This window comes from Protomyces lactucae-debilis (genome assembly GCF_002105105.1).
Source record: "Protomyces lactucae-debilis strain 12-1054 chromosome Unknown BCR37scaffold_26, whole genome shotgun sequence".
NCBI lineage: Eukaryota > Fungi > Ascomycota > Taphrinomycetes > Taphrinales > Protomycetaceae > Protomyces > Protomyces lactucae-debilis.
Window position 1 is genome coordinate 119,789 of NW_024468018.1, and position 16,795 is coordinate 136,583.

Sequence of the window (16,795 nt, forward strand, 5' to 3'; positions counted from 1 at the left end):
ACCAGCTATGGATGCTGACTAGCTACTACAACGCTGACTAGCTACAACTACTACTTGACTAGCTACTGACCACTGAATACTTCCCTGCTGCTGCTCCAGACATAGACGACCAGCTACTCTACTACTCATCTACCTAGCTACTACTCAGATACTACCTAGCTCTCTACTCTGCTCTGCTCTCAACTCCATGGATACTCCCCCCGTCTGGGGCAAGCGCCAGGACAGACCTCTACGTCCCCTACTCACTGCGCTCAAGTCCAAGCAGCTCCAATCCAGCGCGTCTCCTCCTATACCTCCTATACCTCCACCGTCTACTACAGCACCAACTGCCTCCAGTCTCAAGATACCACTCGCTGACGCATCGCTCAACACCGCACCTGCTCGTGTCCGTGCCAAGACGGCAGAACCAGGACACTCTCTTCCTGCACCGACGGCAGTGCCCCTCAAGCGCGCCGTTACGCCTGCCTCTGTACAGCGTCCAGCATCACAGCACACCCAGCCAGACGATGCATGGCGCACAGATGCCTGGCAGGATACAACACCAGCTGCATCGCTTGCAACACCTCAATCACCGCCCAAACGCACATACTCCGCCGTGCCCATGACGCCAACCTCCCATAAACGCACCAAGAAGCGTGAGTGTCCAGAGACAATTGTGATTCAAGAGATGCGCACGCTACGGGAAGAGAATACACGTCTCCAGACAACCTTGTCGATGCAGGTGGCTATGCAAGAGGCAGGAAGGCTAGAATTGGCGGGTGTACGAGCACAGCTCCTTGAATCAACTAAAGACAAAGCATCGCTACAGGAACAGGTCGTCGTGCTTCAAAACAAGGCAGGCGCGGGACAAGAGGTGGTCAAGCATTTGAAGGAACGTCTTGCACAGCTGTCTGCATCATTGGATCCAAGTCTGTTGCAGGCATTACATGCACAATTGACGCAGCAAAAGGAAGAAACGATACAGCTGCGAGAAAATGTGGTGACGTTGCGAAGTGAGCTGACCCAAGCATCAACGTGCTTGCATGCTACTCAACACCAAGCTGAGCTGCAGCAGCGAACCCTGCGCGAGGCATTACAGACAGTCCGCCAGCAAGCGGATGAGCTGAATCAACTCCAGACAATACGAGACGAGCATGTACATCATCTCCAAGCGGAGCAGGCTGCAGCTGCTCTCCTTTCTGACAAGTACGCACAACTACAGCAAAAGTTGATGGACCGCGAGGAAGAGCATAGCCGTGTCCTTGCTCAAAAGAATGCGAGTATATTTGAGGCAGACAGTGTCATGACTGCTCTTGCAGCCCTGCAAGAAGGTCAAGCGATGCAAGCACAGCAACATGCCAATGAGAAAGACTTTGCACGGCAGATTCAGATGCACACGGATGCGCTTGCTCGAGCAAATGAGCAGCTCAAGCAACAAGAGCAGTTGGCAGCAGAGCAGCTTGCACAACAAGCAAAAGCATTTCAAGAGCAATCTGCACAGCTCAATAAAGAAGTATCTGCTCTGCAGGAGCAAGTACAACAGCTACAACAAGAGCAGCAGCTTCGACTGACGCAAGAAAAAGAAATCTGGCAGCATGCGCGTGATGTGGAAGTGATGCGTTTGGAGAATCACATCAAGCAAACAGATTTGACGATAGACAAGCTGGAAAAGTCACTACAACACAAGGAGGCTGTGATACAAAGCAAGGAGCATGATTTGATGGCCCTTGAGAACCTTGCCAAGCAGCATGAAACACGGCTCGCCAAGCTCACGAAGGAGCTTGAAGCACGAGACAAGCAAGCCAAAAAGCCACGCGACGTCGTTCCTGAAACACAAGAAATCTCGTCTGATCACAGTATGCGCAAGGTGGTGTTTTCCTTTGATGAAGCAGAGGCAAAGCCACGCCGTGTTGGCTACAAGAAACGCAAGTAGACTACAACACCAATGCATTTTGATGCTTCTGCAACTTGTTGAGGAGCTTGTCCCCCTCGCGAATGACTTGCTCATACAAGACTGATTTACCACCTGCTTGACCGCTGCGCGTCTCAACAATCCCATTCACCCTATCAATCACCGCTTGGATCTTACCCGCTCGAATGAAGCGCGCGAGGTCGGCATCGAGCCATTCAACAGACACGCCAAAGGAAGAAGCCATGCTTGTGAGGGAAAGGCTCGAGTAGGAGGAGAGGAGCTGGTTGTAGGCCTTGATGCGGAGGGCGAGCACATAAAACTGAGCGTGCGCACACAGGTAGCGGTCTGCAAGCATGCTTTGCTGCACACTCCCAAGCGCTGTAAAGAAGGTCTTGTAGTCGCACAGATACAAGCTGTTGACGCACGAGACCAAGTCTGGCATGTCTGCCTGCAGAGCAAGCACTTCAGGTGCATCCATGATTTTAGACTTGATCTCCGTGCGTGGTAGAGCAATCAATCCAGCCGTCAAGGCATAACGCACGACATCCGCATAGCTGCAGAGCTCAGTTGAGGTGAATGTGCTGAGGGTATCGAGCAACACACCCGCTGCTTCTGAGAATTGGCGCCGAGAAAGCTCAAACACGCCGCGATACGCCTTGAGCCGGTTGCGACGGTCCCAATCTCCGCCCTTTTCAATGAGTGTTGCCGTCTCTGCTAAGACTGAGGTCGTTGTTTGAACATCGTTAAAGAAGAGCGACAGACGCAGTCGAGCAAAGCACAAGTCAATCTTGCTGCCGGCCGTCGCTGTTTGTGCATAGACTTCCTTGTATGCTTCCTTTGCAGCTGTATGATCACAAATCTTGGCCAGATACTCCGCCTTGTTCCTCAGCACCGCCAACATCTCCATATCGCCTTCTTCCTCTTTGCATTTTTGGTAGGCCTCGTCGAATTCAGCGAGTTTGGCCTTATTCTTTTCCGCCATGGCATCATATGTAGATTGATCAAACTTGCCACCGAGGCCGGGTAGGCTCAGTTCCTGGTAGACGTGCTTGTAGAGGGGTGCTGCGTCTTCAGCAGCAATCGCGTCTTGCAGCTGCTTGTTGGCGGCTTCATGCAGTGGTGCGAGATGTTCTGTGCTGAGGTGATGGATGCATGTTGCTAGTCTAAGATCTGGGATGGCCGGCAGACTATTCTCGTCTACAGCAGCGGTCGGCATTGCGTTGGATCTGGTTTGTCTTTGTCTTTTGGTTTGGCGACGCGTCATGAAAGAGTCGCAGACATCAGATGGGAGACGACGACATGGTTTCTGCCCTGCGATGATGGCGCTGGCATGCTCTGATAATCGATGTCGACAAGTCCATAGAGGCCTATGAAGGCATGATGAGCTATACTAGCGGTTTTATGGATATACATAAGACAAAAATAAAAGTGGTCAATCGAAAAATGTCGATGTCGTGAATCGAACACGAGTCGTCCGCGCCACAAGCGGAAGTACTAACCACTATACTACATCGACGGTTTTCATTCGGCTCGCGTCGGTCGTTTATTTCGCAAATTGCAAAGATTGTAAAATAGACAGTCACAAAATTCAATTTGAACGCTTATACACTTATATGCAACTACTCGACTACTTGAGCTCCCTCTCACTCATCCATTCCTGACGCATCGCGCTCTGCATAAGCCACTCCCGGTCGAAGCATTGCCAACTGACCCCTGGCCCACTCTTCCTACGCTCCCGCCGCCACTTGGCCAGCGCTGCATCTTTCTCATCCAGCACAATCATCACCTGCTTGTCGCTCTGAAACTCGTGCCGCTTGCCAAACAATGTGCACTGTCCGCCATTTGCTGCAATGATCTCGCGATACGTCCCAAAGCCCCCAAGATTGGCGGCAGCATCGGAAATGTGCACCAGCCGCCCGGCAAAGAGACCATCCGCATCCTGAAGACGCTTTGCAGCTGCTTGAACACTTGCAACAGAAAAGTCTTCAGCCCACGCTTGATCTTCTGGGATAGCCATGGGGTATAATTGTTCTTTCGCAAGCTTGTGCGTCTTGACACCATCCATGACCCAATCCCAATTCACAAACTTGAGTTTATGTGCAATAGGCATGGCAGTAACAAACTTCTTTGTTCGTGCAAGTCGTGGTGCCACCAGGTGCGTTGCATCTTTGACATGCTCGACAATCACAACACCCATCTCCGTCAAAGTTGCTTCGGTTGCAGCAGACATTTCAGGACAACCCGTCAGTAGTAGACGCTTGCTCGTCAGCTTCACACTCTTACGGGGTGTCGCCGAGTCTGGGTGTTTGCGCTTCAGCTCAAGAGCATGCTTGTTGGCATCCTGCATGCTGTCACGCAACTTGGTCGCTGCTGCAGTACTTGCCTTGCGTGCGGTAGAGTGGCGTGATGCTGGTGGTGACAGCTGAGCGCGGTTCGGTGTGTTGGCTTGCATTTGACGCAAGACAGGACTCTCCTCTGCATCGAGCGTCTTTGAGCTCGGCATGACCAATTCAGATGCTTGCTGAATTTCATCCTCAAAAAAGGGCAAGATGCCTTCCATCTCAAGTGGTGTGCTACCCACCACATCCATCAGGTGAATCTCGCGCGGCCAGTATTGATAAGATTTGAGGGTACACGGCAGTGCTTGCCATTTTGCATAACAGTCCTCCAACCACAAATGATTAGCGCACTCGATGTTCCACTGCTTGGCGGTATTGTACTTTTCACCAGACTCAATGGCAGTGATGAGGTGCGTGTGATCCGGCTTCATACTACGCGTATAGCGCCCGCCCAGGCGAATGATGAGCTGCTCGAGAAACGTCCTTGCATACCCTGTATAGTTTGAAATGGTGAAGATACGGTCTGCAAATTCAGGTAAGCCGCTCGTGGGCACTGGATAATGCAGGAGATGCTTCATGGGTGAGCTAAACTTGCCATGCGCAAGACAATAGTACAACCATGCCCAATTGCCGACAATGCGGTTATTAGCTGCAGCGTACTTGTATGCACTGCCTTCACGCAGACGGCCGATGTAAATGTCGCAATTTTGTGGTGTTGCTGCAACTTTGCCATTCGCATTGGCAATGACGGTGGCGATGGTTGTTTGTAGTCGATCGCTCAGCTCAAGATCGTCTGCCAAATAGATACTCCGTCCTGCAAAGACGTCCTCTTCCGCTGGCAAACTAGCGGGATCCAGCGCAAAGGAGTAGTCCTTGAGATGAGTGAAATTATCCTGTGTAGCGCGTGGCAATTCGTCATTCAGATTCGTCTTTAGAATCTTGGGATCCGGAAAGGCATAGGGCTCTGAGGGAACGCGTCGTCGCAGACGCAAACAGTCATCAATCCAGTGTGGCAAAACAACGTCCACCTTTGCATTGAGCGCCTCCTGGCACTTCTCGCTGTTCAAAGTCAAGGCTGCCATGTGAGTGACTGATTTAGTCAGATGCTCGCAATATGACCCGCCCAGGGCAGAGACACCGCCATAGATAGCCTCCTTGTCGCCTGTAGACAGCTCTGAACAGCAGATGACCACTCCCGTGAAGAATTGGCGCGGATCTGGCGAAAACAACTTTGGATCCTGCAGTCGTTTTCTAGTGATGGAGAAGGTGACCCAGTTTGGCGTCACGAGATGTACGTGTGAGAGCTGCTGACACGTCAACGAGAGCGGCGAGTGAAAGTCCTTTGTGATGAGGTAGACGGGATTCGGTTGGTCCTGCAGGTCGTGCGCTTCGACCTCGTTCGCCTGCGCTTCCCTGAGCACCGACACGTCAAGTGCATCTCCATCCACAATAACACGCACTCCCTCGAGACAGGCCATCCTCCAAGCTCTTGCAGATGATCTTGTCAATTGTCTGGTGTTTTGGTCGCGTCTTAAACTTTCGCGTCGAATTTCATCTGAACAGCGAGACGCCGACGACACCACAGAACCAACTGCGAGGACTGAGGCAGTGCGTAGATAGAGCTTCAGGAGCTTGTATACCCTAGTCAGTGCATGCAACGATTCCTTCGTTCTTGTAGCACAATGGTCCTCAGAAATCCAATCGCTTCGCTCCAGCCAAAGCGCGAAACTAAAGTAGACGCATTTCTTGCTGCCAACCCTGATTACGATGGGCGCGGCGTCAGGGTGGCTGTACTCGATACGGGGATAGATCCAGGCGCTGTAGGTCTTGCCAGAACACCGTCTGGCGCACCCAAAATTCTTGACCTGGTCGACTGCAGTGGTTCAGGCGACGTCAGATTGACTACAGTCGCTGATGCCGATGTCCAACAGACGTCGGACTCCTTTCAGTTCACTGGACTATCTGGGCGCAAGCTGACTATACCATCTACGTTTGTGAAAGGCCAAGGAACATGGCAACTGGGTATGAAGCGCGTGTACGAGTTGTGGCCGTCTGAGCTCGTCAAGCGCATCACAGATGAGCGCAAGCGTGCCTTTCTGCACAAACACAGCGAATGTGAAGCGCTTGCTCTTCGCTCAGAATCGACCAAAAAAGACAAGGAAGCTTTGGAGAAAGCACTCAAGGGTTTACTGGACGGCTACAAGGACCCCGGACCACTCTACGATATCGTCGTCTTCAAACCGAAAGACGGACTTCCGTGGGCTGCTGTCGATACATTGGAACAAGGCGACTTCAGCAACAGCAAGCCAATGAATGCATACAAGCACTCTCAGCAATGGTCCACATTCAGTGACGCCTCGCTCATGTCATATTCCTTCAACTTTTACGATGACGACATCCTATCTGTCGTGTGCAATGCAGGCTCTCACGGGACACACGTTGCTGGCATTGTTGCAGCCCATCACTCGGATCCGTTGCTCAATGGCGTGGCCCCTGGCGCACAGCTCATCTCTCTCAAAATTGGCGACAGCCGCCTCGGTTCCATTGAGACATCACAGTCCTTTATGCGGGCCATGAATGAAGCCATCCGGCAGAAAGTAGACATCATCAATATGTCCTATGGCGAAGACTCTCATCTTTCCAATGATGGACCAGCCATGCAGTATTTGCGCGACATTGTGATTCGCAAGCATGGCATCACTTGCGTCATCTCTGCAGGCAATAATGGACCAGGCGTGTCTACTGTCGGCTGTCCAGGCGGTATGACATCCTCCGTCATTTCTGTTGGCGCATACGTTTCACGCGAAATGGCACTGGCGCAGTACGCACTCCGCAAAGAAGAGGGAGATCTGGCCTTCACCTGGTCTTCACGTGGACCAAGTCCAGATGGCGATAAGGGAGTGACCGTGTATGCTCCTGGCGGCGCTACAACGTGTATCCCACCGTACACCCTGAGCCGGGCAGCCCAATACAATGGCACGTCAATGAGCAGCCCGCATTGTGCTGGAGCAATTGCACTTTTGCTTTCCGGTCTGAAGCAAGAGAAGCTTGTTGCGACGCCGGCAAGCATCAAGCGTGCTCTTGAACGGACCGCTGTGGATGTGTCTGACGAATTCAAGGTTGGATTGCTCGACGTACAGGCTGCCTACGAAGACCTTAAAGTGAATGGTACCGATGAAACATACTTTGACATCCAAGTGGACGGCAATCGAGGCATCTTGATGCGCAACACCGAGGACGTGCATGCGCCTCGCATTTACCAGGTTGACATCAAACCGTTTATTCGAGAGACCGCTACGCGCGAGAAGTTTGACTTTGAGACATTTCTCACTCTGCAATGTGCTGCTCCTTGGGTTGAGACTGCCAAGACAATGCACATGGCCTATGCTGGACGTCCACTGCAGGTTAAGGTCAATCCTCAAAAGTTGGGCACTGGCTTGCATGTAACGTCCGTTGATGCCATTTGGGAGGACAAGGTGCTCTTCAGCATCCCCATCACAGTCATCAAGCCAGAAGCCATTCAACGCAAAATGGTATTGGAGTCGTCCGTCGAGAGCGGAACCATTGATCGCCACTTTTTGGCCATTCCGGCAGGCGTGACTGCAGTCAAAGTCTCCGTCGCCACCACAGACATCAGCACACCCGTCCAGCTCTGGACGGCCATTACTCAGTTCCAGCACAACAAACGAAGGACATATACATCAAGCCAATTTGTGCAAAATCTAACAGATTCAGCGCAGACTGCAGACAATACCAAGACTGTCGGCTTGGTGCAAGGTACTGCCGAATTTTGCTTTGCCCAGTTTTGGAGCTCCATTGCTGATCGTCCAGCGCAACTTAAGATTACACTCGAGTTCTCTGGCTTGCAAGGCAGCTATGGCGATGAGTTGAGCATCAATGGCGGATCTGGGTATAAGCAAATTCAAGCCATGTCAAACCTTGGCATTGAACAACTCAAGCCAGCCGTTAGGCTCAGCATGATTCGCAAGCATCTCAGACCATCCGACGCTGCAATTGCACCTCTTGGCGAACGCGACTTGCTTGAGGATGCATCCAAGCTTTTCAGCCTGACGCTCCAGTACTCTGTCTCGATAAGCCGCGACTCTGAAAGTCAATTCATCCTTCCTGTGAGTGGCCTCTTGTACGAATCTCCCTTCTACTCCAACCTCTTCGCCGTTTACGATGACAAGAAGAATGTGGTTTTCTTCGGGCACTCCTACCCAGAGAAGCACAAGTTTGACAAGGGCACGTATACAGTCCGCGTTGAGCTCGTTCACAAAAGTAAGGCTGCTCTTGAAAAGGCAAAGAAGAGCATCATTGTTGTGGAAACGGCTCTTGAAAAGCAAATCTCTGTGCCCATTTTCACTAGCTTTTTGAATGTCTGGGATGGTCCTCAGGCGGAATTCAAGAATACCAAGCTCGCGAAAGGTCAAAACATCTCGATTGCAGTCGCCAATGACTTGGGCGACGATACTCCTAAGGAAGCTGCAGCAGGTGACATTTTGACGGGAGACATCACTCTTGGCGGGGAAATCAAGCGACCAGTCTTCTATCACGTTGCGCCAAAGCCAAAGCCAGAAGAAGAGGACAAGCCGCCTAAAAGTATGATGGACCGGCAAATTGAAATGGGCGCCAGTTTGACGGACAAGGAGGAGAAGCAATCCTTCTTTGATGCGCTACAAAAGTCCCACCCACGCGATTTACAAGCACTTGGTGCTTACCTAGAGCACGGAGACCAGACGGAGACTGGTAAGGCAGAGCAGCACCGTGTTGCAGGCGTCATTCTCGACGTGATTGATGCGAATGCTGTGGCGCAATACTTTGGTGTGCAGCATCAGGTAGAAAGCAAGGAGGAAAAGCAGCTCGAGCGCGACTTGACTCGGCAGCGTGATTTGCTACTCAAAGCACACCTCGTCCAGCTACAAGCACAATCTGGTGATAAGGAACCAGCTGCATTCGAGCAAGTCATGCGTTGGTCTAAGGACGCCACGCCATCGCAAAAGCTCGTTTTGGCAGAATACTATGTTTCACGCAAGTTGTATGGTCTTGCACTCGAAAGCCTTGCGATCAAGGAATTGCAGGGCGAAGAACTTGCCAAGGCCAAGGCTCTGCGAGTCAGCATTCTCGAGGCTTTGCAATTCAAAGCTTGGGCAGATAGGTTCAGGGATGATGAGCTTGGACGTGATCCTAAGACGTTTGCGGGATTTTAGACTTCTAAATGCTTCACTTGCATTTGTAGGAACTTTTTTGAGACTTGAGGCCGTATTGCCACCTCGACCCATTGCTCTTCCACATTTTCTGAGAGCTCGAGATTCTTGCCAAGTACAATGATGTTGGGGATGCCTTGACGTTCCGCTTCCTTTACGCGATACATTAGACCTTTGCTGAACCGATCATCAATCACAGCGTCGTCTAAACGATCATACAATACCTGTGCTAGCGCTTCCGTTTTTTCGGATGCAACAATAAGGGTCTTGAAAGGTGCAATGCCAGGTGGCCACTGCAGACCCGTTTCATCACGCTTGATCTCAGCCAGAGCAGCCATAAGTCGCGTTACTCCAATGCCGTGACACCCCATCTCTGGATGCTCCAGCTTGTTCTCTTGTGTGCTGTATGTAAAGTCCAGCTGCTTTGAGTACTTGGTTCCGAGATGAAACGTATGGCCTACTTCAATGGCCTTGACGGCAGCAAGTGGCTGATGACATGATGGACAGGAATCTCCAGCTTCGACTTGGAGACTGCGCTGCGGATCAAGCGTATAGATTGTAGCACCTGGACGGCGTATACCAAATGCGTCGCCTTGAGGTGCAGGAACGTGCAGTAGCTTTGATACGGTTGAATCGCATTGCCTAGCCTGTCTCTCTACCTGCAACATGTTGGCGACTCGGCCTTTTGGGAGGCTGACATCGAAGAAGATTGTATCCGGGAAAGATGCATGAGCGAAGCGCTGCGTCTCGCGTTCCGCATCAATGGGTAGTGTCGTCGCCAGCTCTTGATTCGCGACATGATTACAACTTGGGCAGTGTAGTAGGGTGTCCTCGCCTGATGCGTCGGGCAAGTGGTACTCATGCGACAAGTCACCGCCAATATTGCCGCTGTCTGCCTTTGCAACTAGGAATGGCGTCTCGAGCGACTTGAAGAGGTGTGTATAGGCTGCAGAGACTTGCTCATACGTCAGCTGTGCTGCCTGAGAGCCATCATCAAACGTATATAGATCCTTCATGATGAATTCCTTGCCACGAAGCATACCGCCGCGTGGCCGCATCTCGTCGCGGTACTTCCTAGTCATTTGATAGACACGTACTGGCAACTGCTTGTAGCCATTGACTTCATGCGAGACAAGCTTCGTAACGCACTCTTCGTGCGTTGGAGCAAGGCAGTACTCTGATCCTTTGCGATCAGCCAGCTTGTAGAGCTCAGGATTTGCCCAGCGTCCAGTCTTTTGCCAGAGAGACTTTGACTGCAAAGTTGGCATGGCGAGCTTGCTTGCACCAATAGACTGCATAGCTTGGTCTATCCTTTCCTCAAGCTTATCGACGACACGCTGGCCATATGGCAAAAGCGTAAAGATGCCTGCATTGGCAGGTCGAATGAAGCCAGTCTCAATGAGCAATGCATGTCCAGGCAAATCTCCTGTACCGGGCTGCTTTGTCCCGCTTGGCAGAAAGAAGGACGATAGTCTGAAGCGCCCGTCTAGCTTAAGCCTTTTCATCTCTACTTGAATGGCAAATACATGAGTTAGATATGGTCTAAGTGTACTTTTTCATAAATTCCTGGTGAAACTTCTCCATGCGCTCACCAAAGTCACCCGGCGCCAAAAAGGTGGTGCGGAAGTGAACGGTGCCTTCCTTTTGACCAAAACCAGAACCGGGCACGACGCAGATACCTGTTTGCTCGAGCAAGGCCATGCAGTAGAACGCATCTGGCGACTTGCCCTTCTCCTTGGCAGCGTCGATTGCCTTTTGAGGCAATTTCAACTGGGGAAAGAGGTACATTGCGCCTTGAGGCCGCTGACATTCGAATCCTTCGAGCTTCTGGAATGTCTCGTAGAGCTTCATTGCGCGTGTTTGCAGTGTGCTGAAGATGCCATCCTCCTCCTTCTTGAATTGCTCGTACGATGGCTCTCCTTTGATCGGCGGGTTGACCATACAGTCCACTACAATTTGACCGACCAGCGGAGCACATAAATTGATGGATTGCACCTTGTAGAGCTCCTCGCGTGCCTCTTTGCCAAAATTGAGAAGCTCAAGATAGCCACCGCGTTGACCGCACTCACCAACCATGCCTTTGCTGGTGGAGTGTAGGGAAGCAAGCTGTACGCCTTCCAAGTCCTTGTTGCTCAGTAACACCTTGCGGAATGAAACAAAAGGCGGTGAGTCGGGGAAGACATTAGCCTGGTAGACTTCATCGGCCATGCACACGATATTCTTTTCTTTGCAAAATTGAAGGACAGCCTTGATGTCCTTCTCCTCTAGCGAGCCACCCGTGGGATTACCAGGGTTGATAACGACGATAGCACGAGGCTCCTTGCCATTCTTCCTTGCATCATCGTATGCGCTCTTGACGCTGTCAATGTTCGTTGACCAGCCAGACTCTTCATCAAGGTAATACGGCACAGGTGTGCCGTTATAGAGTGCCAGCGCGGCGGTGTAGAGAGGATATTGAGGAATAGGGATCATAATGCCGACATCATTGCTGGCAATCATCAGTTGCATCAAGAGATGGACACCAGCACTAGCGCCTGCAACCAGAAAGATGTCGTCGACAGAGGCTTTTGGGACTTTGTCTCCGTCGCGACGAGTGATGTAGTCGGCCACATGTTGCCGGATGTAGGGTACGCCTGTAGATTGTGAATACGCTCCAACTGAGCCAATCTCAGAGAGGAGCGTCTTGGCGCGTTCAATAGCGTCTGGCGCATAAAGCTTGGAGATGGCCTCGCTATTGCTCTCATCCAAGAGCGCAGGATATTCACACAGCGAAACGACCTGCCTGAAGAAGGTCAGCGGCTTCTGGTCTAATTGCTGCGGGTTGCCGATATTGGCGTGGATAACGCTGTCGAAGGGGTACTTCTTGCCCTCCTTGAGATCGTTACGCAACGACTCTGCCTTGATGGCCAGCTCGCCACGCACTGCATAAGACGCATTGAGGACATTTGGATTGATAGTCTTGCGATCGAGCATAGGCGCCATATCTGTAGCTGTAGCAAAGGCGCGTGTGCAGGAGAGAGGAAGTGTGTAGATGCCGCGATATCGTCTGATAACGCCCCGGACGCCAGATGACGTCTCGAGTCTGAGCATCTGCGCTTGTTTCTATCGCGAGATCAGGCTCCGAGATCTGGGCCCAGCTCCGGGGATTTTGCTGCTGCCTGCCCGTGCCAGTGCTGCAGTGAGAGCGTGCGACTTTCGCATCTACATCGGCAGGTGCCGTGGCAGTCACAGCTGCATGGCGGAAATAAAATTCTAAATACCAACCCTACTTACGCTTGCCCTCGCGTATCTTTGCGTACATGCGAATGAGCTTCAGGTACTTGATGTCCGTAGGCCAAAAGTATGTCACAAAGTGCCATAGATGCTTCTCGAGCTTGGGATCTGTTGAGGCTGCGACCTGCGCATCGATAAACTCACCGACCTGGGTCAAGACTTCCTTGAGACACACAGCCAGAGCGTGATCCTTGAGCTCGGCTCCCTCGCGTCTCAGACGCTTGAGAGGGTCTTTGACAGCCTTCATGATGGACTTGCATGCATTTTCATCCATTGATTCATATTCCACTTCAGACTCTGGTTCCGCCCGCTTTTTGATGGACGATGAAGAAAGTGGCGACGAGCTGCCATTCGTGCTCTTTTTGAGCTTGTTGACTGAAGTCTTGAGTCGTTTGCCAGGCGCCGGGCTAGAAGAGTCGCGCGATGCCTTCTTCTTTGGCTGCGACGTGACATAACGCCGCATATCGCCTTTGGCACGATGCTCCTCGTCTTCTCGCAACACACCCAGCAAGTACTCTCCACGCCTGACCAGGTGTACAGCACCAGGTGAATCTTTGTTTTCGCCTTTTTCCTTGTCCTCGTGGCGTGGATCCTCCAAGAAAAACTTGCCTTTCAGGTCCAGCTCCTCGTCCGCTTGCATCAAATTCCAAGAACCAAATCCATAGCGATCAATGCCATACAACAACATGGAATCTTCACGAACACCCCAGCTGCAAGTCCAGCCATGAACAGGCTTAACCTGCGCAGTCAGTCGGAATTGCTTTGGCGTCTTGTCTGTTGTCAACTTGTGCAGCAAGCTCAAGTCGGTCGATCGCTGCAGGAACGTCTCGGCATTCAGGTTTCGCACACCACGAACACTGAGGAGAAGCGCTTTTCTCTTCCTTTGCGGCACCGCAGGCGAGCCAGACTCCTTGTCACGAGCATTCTGTTCCAGTATCGCATTTTTGCAACTCTCAAACAAGTCATTCACCACCTCGGTCACCTTGGCTTTGTCGAGCTCAAGTACTTCTGCATCTGCCATGACAAGATCCCAGCGCTCTCTTGGAGAACCAAACTTGAGAATGCTCTTGTAGATATTGCGTACCTCCTTCTCCCCGACTGGTCGCTCTTTCGGATCACTGCGGTCGATAGGTTTCTTGCGAATGGTCGAGTCTGGCGGCAGGGTGTCCACAAAGTCGGGCCCTGGCTTGCGTTTGCGACCCAAGGCACTCTTCTTTTCTTCTTCAAGAAAGAGTTCCTCTCGCCGGCGATCTTCCTCCTCCTTGATGCGTGCTCGCTCCTCAGCTGGGATAATGTCCTCCCAAGTGACATCTGCTTTATAGTCGGTCACCTCGAATTGCTTCAAGAATTCTTCGCCTCCCATCGATGCACCACCAACATCGCCTGTTGTGTCGTGATTCTCTGCATGCTCAAGCACGTCATCGAGGTTGAGGTCTTCAAGCTTCTTTTGGTTGTCATTCTTTTGAAACATGGTGGATGCGCCAAACTTGAGAATTTCGCTCAACTCGTTTGTTGTCAAATTGTCCTTGACCTTGAGATGCGACTTGTCCGTCACACCAAGCGAGATGATGGCATACTCAAGGATCATCTTGCGTCTCGCCTTTTCAAGCACATCTTCTTCAATTGTATCCTTTGATACAAGCCGGTACACCATGACATGATTCTTCTGACCGATACGATGCGCCCGAGCCATAGCCTGCAGATCTGCTTGAGGATTCCAGTCAGAGTCAAAGATGACAACAGTATCAGCCGTCATGAGGTTGATACCAAGACCACCTGCACGCGTGCTGAGCAAAAACACAAAGTCTGGACTGTCGGGCGCATTGTAGTGATCAATTGCAATACGACGCGTTGCCGCCGGTACCGTACCATCGAGACGTTGAAAGGGCAGACCACGAAGAGCCAGATAGTCTGAGAGAATGTCGAGCATGCGCACCATTTGCGAAAAGATGAGAACGCGATGACCATCCTTGCGCAGGCGCGTCAGGAGCTTATCCAGCAGTACCATCTTTCCTGAATTCATGACCATACCGCGCAAGACATCGTCACGGGTATGATCGCCACCAGCAACAGACATGAAGGTGTCTTCGCTGCCATCAAACAGGTATGGATGGTTGGAGGCCTTTTTGAGCTCGGCCATGACATTGAGAAGATTGTGCTGCGCACCTGGACCCGATGCTGCATTGAGCGCGCTGTAGTTGCGCGTCAGAATGTTTTTGTAATATTGTTGCTGCAAATCAGCCAACTCTACGCGCAGGATGCGCTCTGATTTGGATGGCAGCGACTTTTCCACATCCTTCTTCAGTCGCCTCAATATGAAGGGCTGAAGTCGTTTGTGCAAATCGCGAATGTACTCTTCCTGCTGTTCGTCTGGCGTCTCGAAATTAATTTCCTGTGCAATCTCAAACTTGTTGGGCATGAGGAAGTCGATGAGTGCAGCAAGTTCCTTGATGTTGTTTTGCAAGGGTGTTCCGGTGATGAGGAGACGGTTGGCGGACTTGAACTCTCGAAGGGCCTCGTACAACTGTGACTCGGCATTCTTGAGACGATGCGCTTCATCGATGGCCATGTACTGCCACTTGATGCTGCCCAGCTCGGCTCGATCCTTGAGGATGTATTCGTAAGTGGTAAGGAGAATGTTGAACTTTGGCTTGCGAGAACCACGACCGTACCACTCATAATCACGAATCATCTCTCTTGCCTTGGTATTGCCAAGGTACGTGATGCAATTGAGATCGGCTGACCACAGAGCAAGTGTCTCTTGCCATGCCGGAACAGTTGATAGCGGTACAATGACGAGGAATGGACCATTTAGCCGCAAGCCATGCACCAAGTAGGATAGAAAGGAGACAGTCTGAACAGTCTTGCCGAGTCCCATCTCATCAGCCAGGATACCATTCTCATTCTTGGACCATAGGTACGCCATCCAATTGACGCCAGTCAACTGAAAGTCACGCAACTCGCCACCCGTGATGTAGGAAGGTTGCTTCTCGAGCTTTTTGAATTTTGGCCGGTTGGTGGCGGTATACGCTTGACTGAGTGAAGGCGCAATGGCCGAGCTCGCGCGATCTAGGTATGCATCCACAAATGGCTGACCCTCGTCCTTCAAATCGGATGCCTTTTCCCATGTACAACTGTCATAGTAGAGTTGCTTCCATTTAACAAGGTACTCGGTGACATCGTCGCCATCACGCGCGTCTACGATGCGATCGATGGACTTGAACTCTTCCAGCGCTTCCCGACGGCGTTCACGCTCAATGTCCATTGCTTCGATGTCTTCGCGTGTGGTTGCAGGATCCCGTCGAATCTCGGCGTCAATCACAACATACTGACGAATGTAGTTGTCGACACGTTTGGCGCCTTTGAAGCCAGAGAGGAAGCTGTATGTCTCCCAGGTGTTGTGCAGGTGTGAATAGTTTTGCCACTTGACAAGGTACTCAAGGTTACGCTTTGGCTCAACGTCATCTGTTGCTTCGCCTTCGGTAGCGAGACGTTGATGGTCCAAGACCAGGTCGATGGCATCTTGCTTTTCAGTGGTTGGTGCAACATACTCGTACTCCATCTCCTCGTCACTCGCAAGCAGATCATCATCATTATCAGGCTCGGCATAGTTGACACCTGGCCGTCGAAATGAGGCGTCACTGTCAGGAGAGGCCCGTACAGGCTTACGAGCGAGGCGACGCTTTTTCTTGCGTCTCCCAACCTCAAAGTCGCTGTCACCGTCGTCTGACGGTGCGCGGGAAGCCACTTTGCTCGTTGCTAATGTCAGTTTGTTTCAAGAAGGAATGGGCATACGTCTTGAGAGCTTACGCTTGTGTTTGCTCCCAAAGGCATCAGATGAGTCTTCATCGTCACTGCGAATGACTGGCTTCTTGCGACTCGAGGTGCTAGAGGCAGGTTTCCGTCGAGCAGGAGCAAAATCTTCATCTGCGTCTTCATCATCTGTCGGAGGCGCGCTCAGCTCGTCCTCTTCATCATCGTCGTCTTCGACCATACTCGGTGCTGCGTCTGTTTCTGTTTCAGAGGCAGAGGGCGCATCGCCATGCGTGGCAGCATGAACGGCGAGACCTTCCACATCAGAGAGA

The 16,795-nt window shown here is 51.6% G+C and overlaps 7 protein-coding genes and 1 non-coding gene across 8 annotated transcripts; 2 read left to right on the top strand and 6 right to left on the bottom strand.

Annotated features, from left to right (window-relative positions):
• Nucleotides 1-65: 65 nt before the first annotated feature.
• BCR37DRAFT_175884 (uncharacterized protein) lies at nt 66-1,981 on the top strand. Its single transcript, XM_040866284.1, has one exon. The coding sequence runs from the start codon at nt 188-190 to the stop codon at nt 1,910-1,912; it is 1,725 nt and encodes a 574-aa protein (XP_040722337.1). The 5' UTR covers nt 66-187; the 3' UTR covers nt 1,913-1,981.
• BCR37DRAFT_384088 (26S proteasome subunit RPN7-domain-containing protein) lies at nt 1,648-3,307 on the bottom strand. The gene has a single exon (XM_040870168.1). The coding sequence runs from the start codon at nt 3,153-3,155 to the stop codon at nt 1,914-1,916; it is 1,242 nt and encodes a 413-aa protein (XP_040722338.1). The 5' UTR covers nt 3,156-3,307; the 3' UTR covers nt 1,648-1,913.
• A 28-nt stretch (nt 3,308-3,335) lies between these two features.
• Nucleotides 3,336-3,407, bottom strand: BCR37DRAFT_t44. The gene has a single exon. It is a non-coding gene; the product is annotated as a tRNA-His (tRNA).
• Nucleotides 3,408-3,489: 82 nt separating this feature from the next.
• BCR37DRAFT_384089 (BRCT domain-containing protein) lies at nt 3,490-5,745 on the bottom strand. The gene has a single exon (XM_040870169.1). It carries the CDS (start codon nt 5,706-5,708, stop codon nt 3,519-3,521), a length of 2,190 nt encoding a protein of 729 aa, XP_040722339.1. The 5' UTR covers nt 5,709-5,745; the 3' UTR covers nt 3,490-3,518.
• Nucleotides 5,746-5,912: 167 nt separating this feature from the next.
• Nucleotides 5,913-9,440, top strand: BCR37DRAFT_352008 (subtilase family-domain-containing protein; the record flags this gene model as incomplete). The annotated part of the gene is made up of 2 exons (XM_040868098.1): nt 5,913-6,263; nt 6,537-9,440. The coding sequence occupies 2 exons, from the start codon at nt 5,913-5,915 to the stop codon at nt 9,438-9,440; spliced, it is 3,255 nt and encodes a 1,084-aa protein (XP_040722340.1).
• A 101-nt stretch (nt 9,441-9,541) lies between these two features.
• On the bottom strand, nt 9,542-10,843 carry BCR37DRAFT_341509 (uncharacterized protein; the record flags this gene model as incomplete). Its single annotated transcript, XM_040867401.1, has 2 exons — nt 9,542-9,973; nt 10,064-10,843. Coding segments are annotated over 2 exons (1,212 nt in total), but the record flags the coding sequence as incomplete, so codon positions are not given.
• A 136-nt stretch (nt 10,844-10,979) lies between these two features.
• BCR37DRAFT_352044 (pyridoxal phosphate-dependent transferase) lies at nt 10,980-12,410 on the bottom strand (the record flags this gene model as incomplete). Its single annotated transcript, XM_040868100.1, has 1 exon — nt 10,980-12,410. The coding sequence occupies one exon, from the start codon at nt 12,408-12,410 to the stop codon at nt 10,980-10,982; it is 1,431 nt and encodes a 476-aa protein (XP_040722342.1).
• Nucleotides 12,411-12,702: 292 nt separating this feature from the next.
• BCR37DRAFT_352018 (chromo domain protein 1) lies at nt 12,703-16,704 on the bottom strand (the record flags this gene model as incomplete). The annotated part of the gene is made up of 2 exons (XM_040868099.1): nt 12,703-16,328; nt 16,506-16,704. The coding sequence occupies 2 exons, from the start codon at nt 16,702-16,704 to the stop codon at nt 12,703-12,705; spliced, it is 3,825 nt and encodes a 1,274-aa protein (XP_040722343.1).
• Nucleotides 16,705-16,795: the final 91 nt, after the last annotated feature.

Coding starts and splice junctions, on each gene's coding strand:
- BCR37DRAFT_384088 (XM_040870168.1), bottom strand. CDS start 3,155: ATGACGCGTCGCCAAACCAAAAGACAAAGACAAACCAGATCCAACGCA.
- BCR37DRAFT_175884 (XM_040866284.1), top strand. CDS start 188: ATGGATACTCCCCCCGTCTGGGGCAAGCGCCAGGACAGACCTCTACGT.
- BCR37DRAFT_384089 (XM_040870169.1), bottom strand. CDS start 5,708: ATGGCCTGTCTCGAGGGAGTGCGTGTTATTGTGGATGGAGATGCACTT.